Source organism: Aplysia californica, unplaced genomic scaffold (assembly GCF_000002075.1).
Source record: "Aplysia californica isolate F4 #8 unplaced genomic scaffold, AplCal3.0 scaffold00140, whole genome shotgun sequence".
NCBI classification, from domain to species: domain Eukaryota; kingdom Metazoa; phylum Mollusca; class Gastropoda; order Aplysiida; family Aplysiidae; genus Aplysia; species Aplysia californica.
The window spans coordinates 348,462-360,618 of record NW_004797410.1 but is presented as its reverse complement, the minus strand read 5'-3'; the positions used below and the strand labels follow the sequence as shown (position 1 = coordinate 360,618).

General features: G+C 41.0%; 1 protein-coding gene across 1 annotated transcript in view; it reads right to left on the bottom strand.

Annotated features, from left to right (window-relative positions):
- Positions 1–965: 965 nt before the first annotated feature.
- LOC101852994 (toll-like receptor 4) overlaps positions 966–12,157 on the bottom strand; it is a 21,786-nt gene continuing 10,594 nt past the window's right edge. Inside the window, exon 2 of the mRNA XM_005096869.3 lies at positions 966–5,139. Coding sequence (XP_005096926.1) covers positions 1,837–5,136 — 3,300 coding nt within the window. The 5' untranslated portion in view covers positions 5,137–5,139 and the 3' untranslated portion in view covers positions 966–1,836. The remainder of the gene's footprint in view (positions 5,140–12,157) is intronic.

Genomic DNA, 12,157 nt, shown 5'->3' with positions numbered 1-12,157 from the left:
TTATTATTATTATTATTATTATACATGTACATTTTACACGTATTTTCATATCTCCATTTTTACGTAGGTGACATGTAGCCTAACGAATACAAAGAGACATCATGGAAAAAGTTAAGACATGAGAGTTTGCAATTTGCAGTGAAGTTTGCTACTTCGGTGGAGACTCTTATGTTTGGCATTCACAATCAGATAGACAATGGCATACACAATGAGATAGACAATAGAAGGTAAGTGTTATCACCCAAATCTAGCAGTGTCTTTGATTGGTTTACCTGGCCTGCCATGAGCAACATTTAGGCCAGAAACGGGAAAAAGATTGAGTTACCAACCACATCCAGTCGAGGTAGAAATTGGTCATGAATGTGATCAATCATTAATTAAACTTCGTGAATGCTATTCGCAAGATGCAAACATATCAGCAAAATAGTAAGTCGAGTAAACAATTGTCTGGGCTGAAGAGAACACTATGATATGTACAAAGTCAAAGCTATAAACCAATGTGGATTAAAACTGGTTTTTGGTTGAGGGATTAACTATGTCTACACTTTGTTGAACAAAACTGAGCCATAATAAATTCGTATAGATATCTGGATTACTTCACCATCATTTGCAAACGTTTTCTTAAGAAGTGACAAAATAACACGCCAAATACTGCCACTGGAACCTGAAAATGGCGTGGGGTTGGTTTATGTCTGGACTGTGATTGACTTACATGCGTGCTGAGACTGGCTCTTGTCGGGCTTTAACTGGCTCATATACGGGCTGCAAGAGCTAGCTATGTTCCGCACTGTGATTAGCTCCATCCATTTCCTGTCCGCGTTCTGATTGGCTCCATCCATTTTCTGTCCGCTTCCGTGGATGGTTAGCGGGTGCTCTGGTGTGGTTTGCTTCTTCTTTCCTATCAAACATCTATCATCCTTTTCTCCCCTTCTTCTTTTTTATGTTTTTTACTCTCTTGCAACAGCTCTAATCTTCTGGCGCTCATATGACCTTATGAAGTTGCGAGCTCCGTAAAACCTCTACTAAAACTAAACTGATTGTTCTCTGTCCTGTTCGCGCTGTGATTGGCTCCATTCATTTTCTGATTGTTTCCTGTCCTGTCCGCGCTCTGATTGGTTCCATAGATGTTCTGATTGGTTCCTGTCCTGTCCACGCTCTGATTGTTTCCTGTCCTGTCCACGCTCTGATTGTTTCCTGTCCTGTCCGCGCTCTGATTGGTTCCTGTCCAGGCTGTGCTTGGTTCCTGTCCAAGCTGCGATTTGGATCCTGTCGAGCTGTGATTGCCTCGTGTACAGAATGTGCTTATCTCATGTCCAGGCTATGACTAGCTTATATCCGAGCTACAAATGGCTTATATCCAAATTGGGATTGGCTCCCATCCTGACTGTGACTTGGTTCATCACCAGGTTGTGATTGGCCCCTGTCAAGTCTCTGATATGTTCCTCTCCATGCTGTGAATGGCTCCCGTTTGGACTATAATTGGTTCCTGACGGGGCTGTGACTGACTCCTCCAGAGTTCTGATTGGTTCCTGCCCTGTCTGGGATGTGCTTGGTTTCTTGTCCGAGCTGTGATTGGCTCCTGTCCGCGATGTACTTGACAAATATCCGAGGCGTGATTGGTTTATATTTGACCTGTGATTGGCTTATTCTAGAGCTGTAATTGATTTATATCCAAGCTGTGATAGGCTCCTGTTTGAGTTGCGACTGATTTATACCCGACTAGTGATTAGCTTACTTCCAAACTGAGTTTGAATCATGTCCAGGCAGTGGTTGATTCCTATCCGGGTTGTGTTTGGGTACTGTTCGAGCCTACCAGGAACAAAACTTTTATTACGCTTATCCAATTACATCTAGCATGGGCTCAAACTGGCTATCTGCATGGCCAATCACTCGAGAGAATGCGTCCCAGAAATTATTTTTGATGTTCTCGTCCTCGAGCTCTGCCTGGGGTGGGTACTCCGTGTATTTGTTATCTCTAATCACCAGAAGGAGGTCCCGAAACAAAAGCCGGTAGTCCATGGGCGTACGCAGTAACAGGTGCAGCACTGAACGCTTCTCAAAGACCATCTCACAAAGCGCCATCTGGACACCATACTCGGAATACTCACCAGAGAGGAAATCAGGAGAGATCACAGGTACAGTGAGTGTACTACTTTGCACAGCACAGGTTATGTTTGTTGTGATAAAGGTACCGGGCATGAAATCTCTGTCTTCGACACAAAGTTTGTGACCTCGTTTTGTCTCCAACTCTGTCAGCATGGTTTCTAAAACAAAATCTCGATCTTCTTCGGCGTATAGTATGAAAGCATCGAACTTGCAGCGTGATGTTTGCGTAATGGGATGAAACCCAAACCATTTGGAAACTGTCACTTTGTGCAAGTATCGTAGCCTCCAGCGGTACCGATACACCGAGAGGAAACCCAAGAAAAAAACAAATACTGAGGCACATGCAGCAGATATTAAGACTATATTGAACTTAGGGATGCAGCGTCTCTTCATAAACAGCACACGTTGACTCAGGTTTCCTATGGTGACATAGTCATTGGTTTCAAATCGGCAAACGAGGAAGTCTTCACCAGTTAGAAGGACGTTGGTCGTTGCTAACCATGACAATATTTCGATACCTTTACAAGTACAAGGGAGTGGGTTTTTTCGCAAATCTAAACTCACTGGATGGTGGAGGGCTATTGAGTCCAGACCGTCTCGTGTTGTTCTACCGATCCACGAGATAGAGTTTTTACTGGCGTCGATTACTTTCAAGTGTGGCATACTGGATACGCTAAAATTCAAACTCTGAAGTTTGTTATCTGATAACATCAACTCATTAAGACTCTTCAAACCGTTAAAAAAGTTTGGGGGCAACCTATAAATTAAATTCATGGACAAATCTAGCCTTCGAACACGAACAAGCTGTTTGAATACTTTGCCCTGTTCGTCGTTAGCAAATTGTGGCCCCAATATATTGTTGCGAATATTCAGTAGTTTAAGAGAATTGTTATCAGGAAAAAAGTCTTCACGAATGTATTTGCAATAATTTCCCTCTAGGGATACGTTTCTTGCACTCCTCTGTAACATACCTTCACCCCATTCAGACAAAAAACTGTGAGAAAAATCTATCTCTTTTAATCCTGCCTCCACCCTTTGATATAAAACTATTTCTCCATAAAGTATAAACTGTGGGGTCCAAAGAATTTGCAGATTTGGGGGCAACACAATCTTCTTAACTATGTTTGTAGGTAGAGTAGTGCAGCCGTCTTCGTTATTCGCCTCTGGTGTTTTTTCCTCAGCATCGATCCTGTCTCCCACAGCCGAAAGATTCCTTGTTTGGTTTTCATTTGGTAGTTCAGTGTGCACAGGTGTCTTCGACGTTGCAGGATATTCATATTCGTTCATTAATCCATTCGGATACGTCTCTGAATCCATATTATCTGAAGGTATAAATCTACATGCCTCGCCATCTTTGTTTTTCTGTGACTTCGGTGGTGGCGTTCTTACTCTCCCAATGTTTTGAGAAGTTAAGTCAACTTTCGTAAGATTCTTCAAACTGGCCAAATATGAAATGTCAAAAGTGGCTAGGGAGAATTTGTTGTTCCTTAGTATTAATGTCTTTAATGTTTTTGGGAGAGCCTCGTAGAAGTTGCCCTCGATCATAGCGAGGAAATTATCCGACAAATCCAGCAGTTCAAGCCTCATGTTCTTGATAAATACCGAATCCTCCTCAGTTATGTACCTACATGGGTAACCGCCATGACTAACTAGGTGAACTAGCTCCAGGGACTTCAGTGAAGAATTCTGTAAACTAGACAAAGAGCGTAAAGCTTCACTGACTCCAAGGTTCCTGGAGTAAGAGATTTTTAAACTTTGTAACTTGGACATGTTGACAAAAGCATCACTGTCAATCTGTGCCATCAAGCAGTGTTGTATATTTAGTGATGCCAAGTACGGTGTGTTCTCAAAAAATGAAGAGGTTAGATTCCTAATATTACAAAGAACATTCTCTCCAACACCAATTTTAAGAGACTTAAGATGTTTAAGATTCTTAACTTGCGGACCCAATGCTACACCTCTGGCCAAACCGTCCATGTTTAACTCGTGCAGACTTGTTAAATAGCCAAGAGCGTCATTTGGGTACACCTGAGACAGAGCACTGTTACCTACAATGTTTAAAACCCTGAGAGATTTTAAATTCAGGAAAACCCTGGGAGCCATATGAGATTGGTAGTAACTGAATTTCGGATTGTTATTAAGAAGTAACGTACTCAATTTTGGTACGCTGTCAAACGTGCCGAGTTCTATATATTGGATGTCATTCCAAGATAAGTCTAGTATGTACAGCTTGTCTAGTCCAGAGAATGTGAAATTTGTTAGCGATTGAATCTTGTTATGATTCAAAGACAGCCGCTCCAAAGAAGTTAATATTCTGAAAGCATTCTCTCCAATTGAACGAAAGTGGTTCTTGCCCAATAGCAAAACCAACAAAGAAGGAGACGCAGTTAATGAAGAAGGTTCAACAACTGAAGTCAGCTTATTTTCTTGAGCATCAACAGAAGCAAGCCCAGGATATTCAAGCAAAACTGACAGGTTGAGACAACGTAGCCTATTTTTAGCTAATTTCAAGTGACGAATGTTCTTCGGAAGGTCCTGCGGAATGTGGTGTAGACGAAGAGAAGAACAGTTGGCATAAATGTGAAGACCATGCTCTACACGATGACAGACACAATATGTTGACACGCTGCAATTGTACGCGCCAAGGTGAGTAGATGCGTCACGATCTAGCAATGACTCGTATTCCCAGGCCAAACTTGGGTCATCATTTCCTTCACTGCTGCTATCATAACTCGTCAGTTGCTGGGACATATCGACGATGCCATTCCCTCTGAATCTCCGGTATGTTCCTGACGTCTGCTTGGACGATATTTCTGGATCATCAGGGTCGCGTCTATATTCACCTCCGGGCATGGCTCGGGGGGTAAGAGATGATTCCTTTTCCCAGTCGTACTGGTGGCTTGTAAAGGCTTTGTTGGTCCATGCGTCGTTTTCAGCCTCAGCAGCTGTGGGCAAACTGGCGGTTTGTACAAAATCTTTCCACAGGACAGCAAGTCCCAGAAAAATAACAACCTTTGGTCCTGTCTTCATTTTCTGCAAAGGGAAACAAATTACAAAATTGATGTTACAGTGGAAACCATTTATAAAAGGACCGGTAATAACATGAATCCGGTAATAAAAGGATTTTTTCTTAAAGAATCCCCGCTTTTTTCTTCTTCTTTACCTCTATTAAATTTGATCGGCAATAACAGGAAAACAGAGATTTCTTCAAATACGGTACATGTAGCGGGGGTTTTTTTATGCGGTCATGATTTCTTTATTTTCTGCAGCCAACACATGACCTAGCTTATGGGTCTGTTTCGCAAATAGGATAAACGGTGAAAAGAAGGGGAGTGGGAGGAGATTGGCTACTTACCCAGGATTGAACAAAGAGTCTGTTTACCTCCTTGAGAACGCACATTTTGGTCAGTAAACAACGCATACAAATGCTGTTTTGTGACATAACTTCAATACACAAGCAGATGTTTTGATTTTGTTTTCTTCATGTATCTGAAACTTTAAAAAGCGTGCAACAGCATGTGTGCTATTGAATATACAAAACTCTTGTTTCTGATTGCGTATATTGGTTTGAAATGTGTCAAAGTGTTGCCTTTGCTGTGCTGCTTATCGGACGTATCTGCTACGTCCTCAAAGAGTTACAATAGAACTAGCCCCGCGCGCAGAGTCTGTCCTGGCCTGTGGATAACAACGGGCCCTCGAATAAAAATGCTGGGTTTGTAAATGCCCTTTGTACATTTCTTAGATTCTGTCTGATTTAACAGGGATCTGTTATAACAGGGATTTTTCTCTGGTCCGAGGATCCCTGTTATATCAGGTTTATTCTGTATTCACAATACAACGTGCAAAAAAGGCTATATATAAATTTATGTAATACCGTTAAAAAATTGTCTAACAGGTTTTAATATCCTTTATGCCCCCCTCTGTCAATCTGTCTGTCTGTCTGTCTGTCTGTCTGTCTGTCTGTCTGTCTGTCTGTCTGTCTGTCTGTCTGTCTGTCTGTCTGTCTGTCTGTCGCTTATTATAAAACGTAAGAGATTGAGACAGATTAAGAAAAACAACAGACAGACAGACAGACAGACAGACAGACAGACAGTCGAAAGAGACTAAAGAGAGAGAGGGGGTGGGGGTGGGGATGGGATCGGATGTAATTGTCGACCTTTGCATCGGCACAATTTAGATAATGTGGGTGGTGAGCTGTTTCAACCCTTCTAATAAGGACCGACCCGAGACCGAATGGGACATACAGACTTCAACATAAGTTAAGGACTACCTTGACAGACTAGACAGTCCCCATTTGTAAGAAATCCGGAAAAAAGACAGCAATGTTTCAAAATGTTTTGCTCTGAAAGTGTTAATTATATTAATGGGTTACCAATGCGTACTGCAAAAACACCACGTGCAGCACGGAAATCCTCAGGGAATTTTAGCCATAATGCTGTTCTTTATCGACTTGTGTGCAACACCACTAGTCCCTTTCGTTAATCCGTTTTAACTGCGCAACGTGTTAGAGACATTTGGCTATGCACATTCAATTGTATGTGCATAAAATAGTTGTTTGAGAGGGGGATCCATTTACTGGTGGTATTTAATTAGGCGTGAGAGCTAATTAAAAATCACTCATTTAGCTATTTGACCAAAACCGCGCACCATACAAAAAACCCCAGCCTCCCATGCCGGATGTAGCTGACAACACTTTTCCCCGCTGAAAACTCAAGCTTGAAAACTCAACACACACACGTTTCCGGTAGACCTACGCTTCGTGGACAAGTTCACAGAGCCGCCGTTTTACTACGATTATAAGGCGCAACTGTTGTGAATAGTTTTTTAATTTAGCCAAAAGACTAAAGCAGAGAAATTAAATACCATCATAAGCGCTATAGAGTAGAGAAATTAAAAACAATCACTGCAATAACAACGCTAACGCTAGCAAAATAGGCGAAAAAGTATGGTGCTCCATTGTGACCACAACCTACTAATTCTTTGGGTACACCAAATGCAGGATATGGCGATTGATGACAAAACAGCCGTAATATTCCGTTCTTAGACTTTGTTTGAGAGTGAGTGTTTTAATTTTTTGTGGAATAAGTGTTACTGTTCCATGAATGGGTTGGATAAGCGAAAGAATAACATCTTTTACATACAGTAATGGACATGATGACTGAGCATCATCGTAATGCACGTTAAGTATGGCTTTGAGTCGAGCAAATCCAACTTATAATTTCTTCACTTGATGTACATAAACTATGCATACAAATTAAGAAAACAACTCAAAAAGGAACTTTATCAACAAACTATTTCATGAGTCAACGATAAAAAAAGCACATGTCCATATCACTTTTTTCTTCATTAAGCACCATGGCACGACAATTCACTCGCCTTGAAAGTGACGTTGTATTTCCTGAAACGAGAGGAGAGGATGAGAGAAGATGTCAAGAAATCAACTGGGACCTTTGTGCTTTATGCTAGACTGATACTAAAGAACACTCGATTTGCTATACTAGGGGGAGGGTGCTGGATATGTCTATGTGACAGAAAGACTAAAAAAGTGAAGAATTTCAGTTAACAAACTCAAGGTAAAACGTAAACAGAGTTGGAGAGGTCAGAACTGGAAGAAAAGCCGACCTGCTGATCTGCCTCATGTCCCTGGGCACTCAAACGAAGAAAACAACTTCTTCGGTCCCAGCAATCAACTCCTCCAGTCAGGAGCGTTGAGGTTCTAATGGAGGTTGACGAATTTGGTGCAGATCCATCTCTGCACAATTCCAGACGATCTGCTCGACGTCACAGACCTGGGGCAGGATGAGTTTGATCTGAAGTGTTTATATGCAGACTTCACATCAGAACCTGACCTTGAAACAGCTGCAGAGATTCTGCAAGTGCCGACTGTTGAAGAAAGCTGGATGGTTGAAGCCAAGGTACTTGACATGGCTGCAATTGTCCAGATGCATGGAACAAAGCTTTCAGAGACATTACTTGAGTACTTAACCAGCATTTTCGAACCCTACATTCAAAGGCAGTTATAGGGTGTGAGAAGAGTTGATGTGGCATGGGATATATGTACTTCCCAGACAGCCTGGAGGCTGCTGCAAGGAAAAAGAGGGAAAAGAAAGGTACTTTAATTAATATCTCTAAAGCTGGTGTGGTCGCCGATAGCAGGGTAAACGTTAAAGAGGAACTTTCGATTGGCAGGAAAGTACATGCTGAAATGACTGGTATGTGCTATGGCAAGGTTTCCTTTTTTAAAAAGTGACCAAGCTGTCACATTCAAGGTGATGCGTAGACCCGTGCAAATCCTGAACGACAATATCTTTATATGTCATCTGAGATGTACCAGCGACTGCTTTCAATGGCCTGTGTCCGTGGTCCCCCTTGAATCTTCTTTATTCAAGTATTAGTTTTCACCTGTGGCTCCTGCCTTATTTCACGACAACGGGAGTATGAGGAAGACGGACGAATCTCTCCTGGCCAATCACATCATTAACACGTCCCAAAACATTGTTGTAAATAATGTCAACGACAAGCCTCATTATCTGGTGTATGATGGCATCCACATCCTTCATCGTCCTAACTGGATAAAGGGTGGAACAGTGGAAACATTGTGTCAGCCATTCGTCAACTGTTTGCTCCACAACAGGACGCCAGCTATTCGACTTTGTGTCGTCTTTGACAGTTATGAAACTATAACTACCAAAGCACCTGAGCAAAAGAGAAGAAAGACTAGATCTACGTACACACCACATCCAGTCGTTGATCTTCATCACAGCACAAATCTGCGGACTGACAAAGATTCATTCCCTACCAATCTTCAGAATAAGCAAGCATTGATGCGACTCTTAGGGTCGTCACTGGAAGAAAAGGACAGTTGACAGCTCTACTTTGGGGGCAAACAGATGCCAATGTAAAGGACATCACAGACTTAGGAGTCAAGTTCTTGTCATTCCTTTACTGCAGTGGACCGCAAACCTGAGCCTTACTGATCTTCGATATCAACATATCATCTCCCCAAAGTACGTGCCACTTGAACGGATGGCCCCAAAAGAGAGAGAGCTGCACAATACCAAGCCCTTAGAGTGCATCACCAGGTTAGTAAATGGCTTAATCTACGCACTGTCTTTGACGTTGTTGATTACGACTTTACTGTGAGTGACAACATTATGAATCAGGTGATAACTGACAATGCTCCGGCCCCAGATGAATTGCTACGTGAAATCCGCTGTCCGTGTAAGAGCAGCACTCCACCATGCAAATCCTGTACTTGCTGCAAGTACAACATCCCTTGCAGAATACATTGTCATTGCAGAGGACAGTATGAAAAGCTTCAGAAACGGACACAATTTAAATTGGGCCTAGTGAAGGAACCGCCGAGCTCAGTATCTTCTAGTTTACACATTGAGTGTGCCTGGCCCACGACGCGGATGGAGTGGAAGGGGACTGGCTCTCTACCAATCAACGCAAACAGACTTGTTCTTAAGTAACAAGGGTAGGAAAGACTCTATAGCTCTTCAGAGCAACCAGTCTAGAGGAAGGAAACCCATACACAGCAGAAGTCATACACTTATAACCATTACTCAAACAATGGAAGTGGGGAGTTCCAAATGTGAAATCATGAAAAGGTCTTATTTCGCCCTAATTTTACTATTTTTACTTATCTTCCCATGTTTACCAAAGAATTTTCCTGAAGCTTGGCATACCAAAGCCGAGCTGCATGCTATGATCGAACAAGGATTTATTTTTTAGGTTTTATATGATCTCACCATATCTTTTTGTTTTAAAACGTATATTATTATTATCTCAACCATGTGTTACCGCCAATAGGTAACTTAAATGTAAGTTAATTGCATTAACAACATAAATTCTGTGTTTTTCTTGTTGAGATGTTGAATTTGATACCAAACACGACCATATTTGAACTATTTTTAAGATGACCTTGACAATGACCTTGACCTTTTATAATCTTTAAATGCTAATTAAGTGATAACTATGGGGTCACTTTTAAAAATAAAAGTATTTCTGTGTTTCATTTGACTATCTCTTTTATTCTCAACAAATAAATGACATCTTTTAACAAATTCGAAAATTGACCTTTTTGACTTTTATTAGGTTAAAATTAAGCATGTTCCCCAAGGGCGAATTTGGTTGAATTTTTTTGGGTAGTGCTTAACAGCTCAAAGTTCAAGTTGGCCCAAAAATTTGGCTGTTATCTTTTAAGTCCGGGTTCGATGTCAATTTTTACTGGCCTAGTAGTAGTATGTCGGCGTGACCTCATTACATGAAATATTATTAGACCCTATTTTTGCCATTTTTATATGCCAAATGTATTTTTCATTATCATTCGTGAATGATAGACAGAAATCTTACATTTTGAGTTCTCCTTTTGTATCTGGATATTTGTTGACAATATAATGTAGTGGTCTAGTGAGTAGACTGAGAAAAATTATAGTGACCTACTTTGACAGCTGGCCACACCCACTTCCGGTCAAGGATCATCATGGATCCCTTGCTTATTTGAAAGGTAATTGTCTTACGAGACATATGCACCTTACAGTATGTCTCTAACATGAAGTGCAGCATACACCTAATTTTCGCCATTAAGGGACCCCACTACACGGAAATTCCTCAGTTTAAATTTCTGGTGTACGTCATAAACGGACGTACGGTCTCGAGCTGTGCTCACTTTGGTGACAATCACAGAATTCTACACTTTTAGAAGCGGAACTCCTCTCTCGTGGTCCTTGATTCCCTGTGAGGAATTGAAACTACTAAAACATGGCGGCATGGTGAGGGCAGCGTTGGCGGCGCCGCATAGAGAGGCTTCGCATTGCTATGCACGCTGATGCTAGTGGTAGGGCTTGGAAGACACCTTACATAAGTATTTTAAAACTGTCTTCGAAGAGGGAAAAGTGAAATATGAAATAATACATTTTTATTGCCAACTGTCTAGACTCTAACCTGTTATAATTGGCATGTTACAATATTTTTGTTTTGTTGGTTTGTTTATTTTTTAATGGTGGGATGGGGGTCTAGATCTAGATCTACACACTCACAATACACTTGATAATAACAATAGGCTAATTACGAACATTAATTCTGTTGGCAAAATTATCTAGATAACATAGTCTTGATTAGTACTACGATAAAGGGGGCGCTCACACTAACATGCTCACTACAATTACTTGTTATTAAACGTAAGGCCATCCACAGCAAGGAAAATGAATGTAGGCCTTTTCTGCAATTTACAAGAAAGAGATTAATAAATTGAGCCTATATTGAAGAAATGTATTATTTCTCACTTTAAGAATTCATCTCTGTATTTACATCAGTGAAATAGTGTGTACAACATTAGTTCTTTGTTTAAAGTACATGTGAGTCAAAAAATACAAGGGGTTGGGGAATGAGTTGGGTGCACATAAAAATACATTATACATGCTGCCAAAAACAAAACAAAAAAGCAGAAAAGGTCTCAAATATTGTTTTACACATAAAAACCAATAATGTAAAACAAATTACACAAGTGTGGTACTGGCATGTTTCCTGATTATGTTTAAACTCATGTTTGTGTGTGTGTGTGTTGAGAGTCATGGTGTATTCTAATGCATGAATGATAGGCTCATTCAGATAAGTGATAATGAAGAAACTTGTGTCAACAATCAGAACAGAAAGAGTTCCATGGCGAGTGATCACTAGTCAAGGATTTCAGAGCTGCGTGTATTTTGAAAAAAATGTATCCCCATACTCTGAGTTCACGTGTCGAGGGGATGGGGGCTTGTCCCTCTGTAATCCCCGCACAGAGTAAACAAACACCATAGAATTATCTCCTTTTATACTAGAGTCAGCTAGAGTCCGTACGAGGTCACGTGACACGGAAACGTTTGAGTTTGTAGGCGGCCATTTTTCGGTGGGCGAAAACTTTTGTTTACATGTGAGTGGGCGTGTCTCTGCTCTTACGTGTTTTATTTGATTCTAACGTTATGTTTTAATCCAAAGCGATTCTCTTAAAAGTGCAAGCGTATGAAACCTCTAGATCTAGATCTAGATCTAGTCCCTTTCTGGG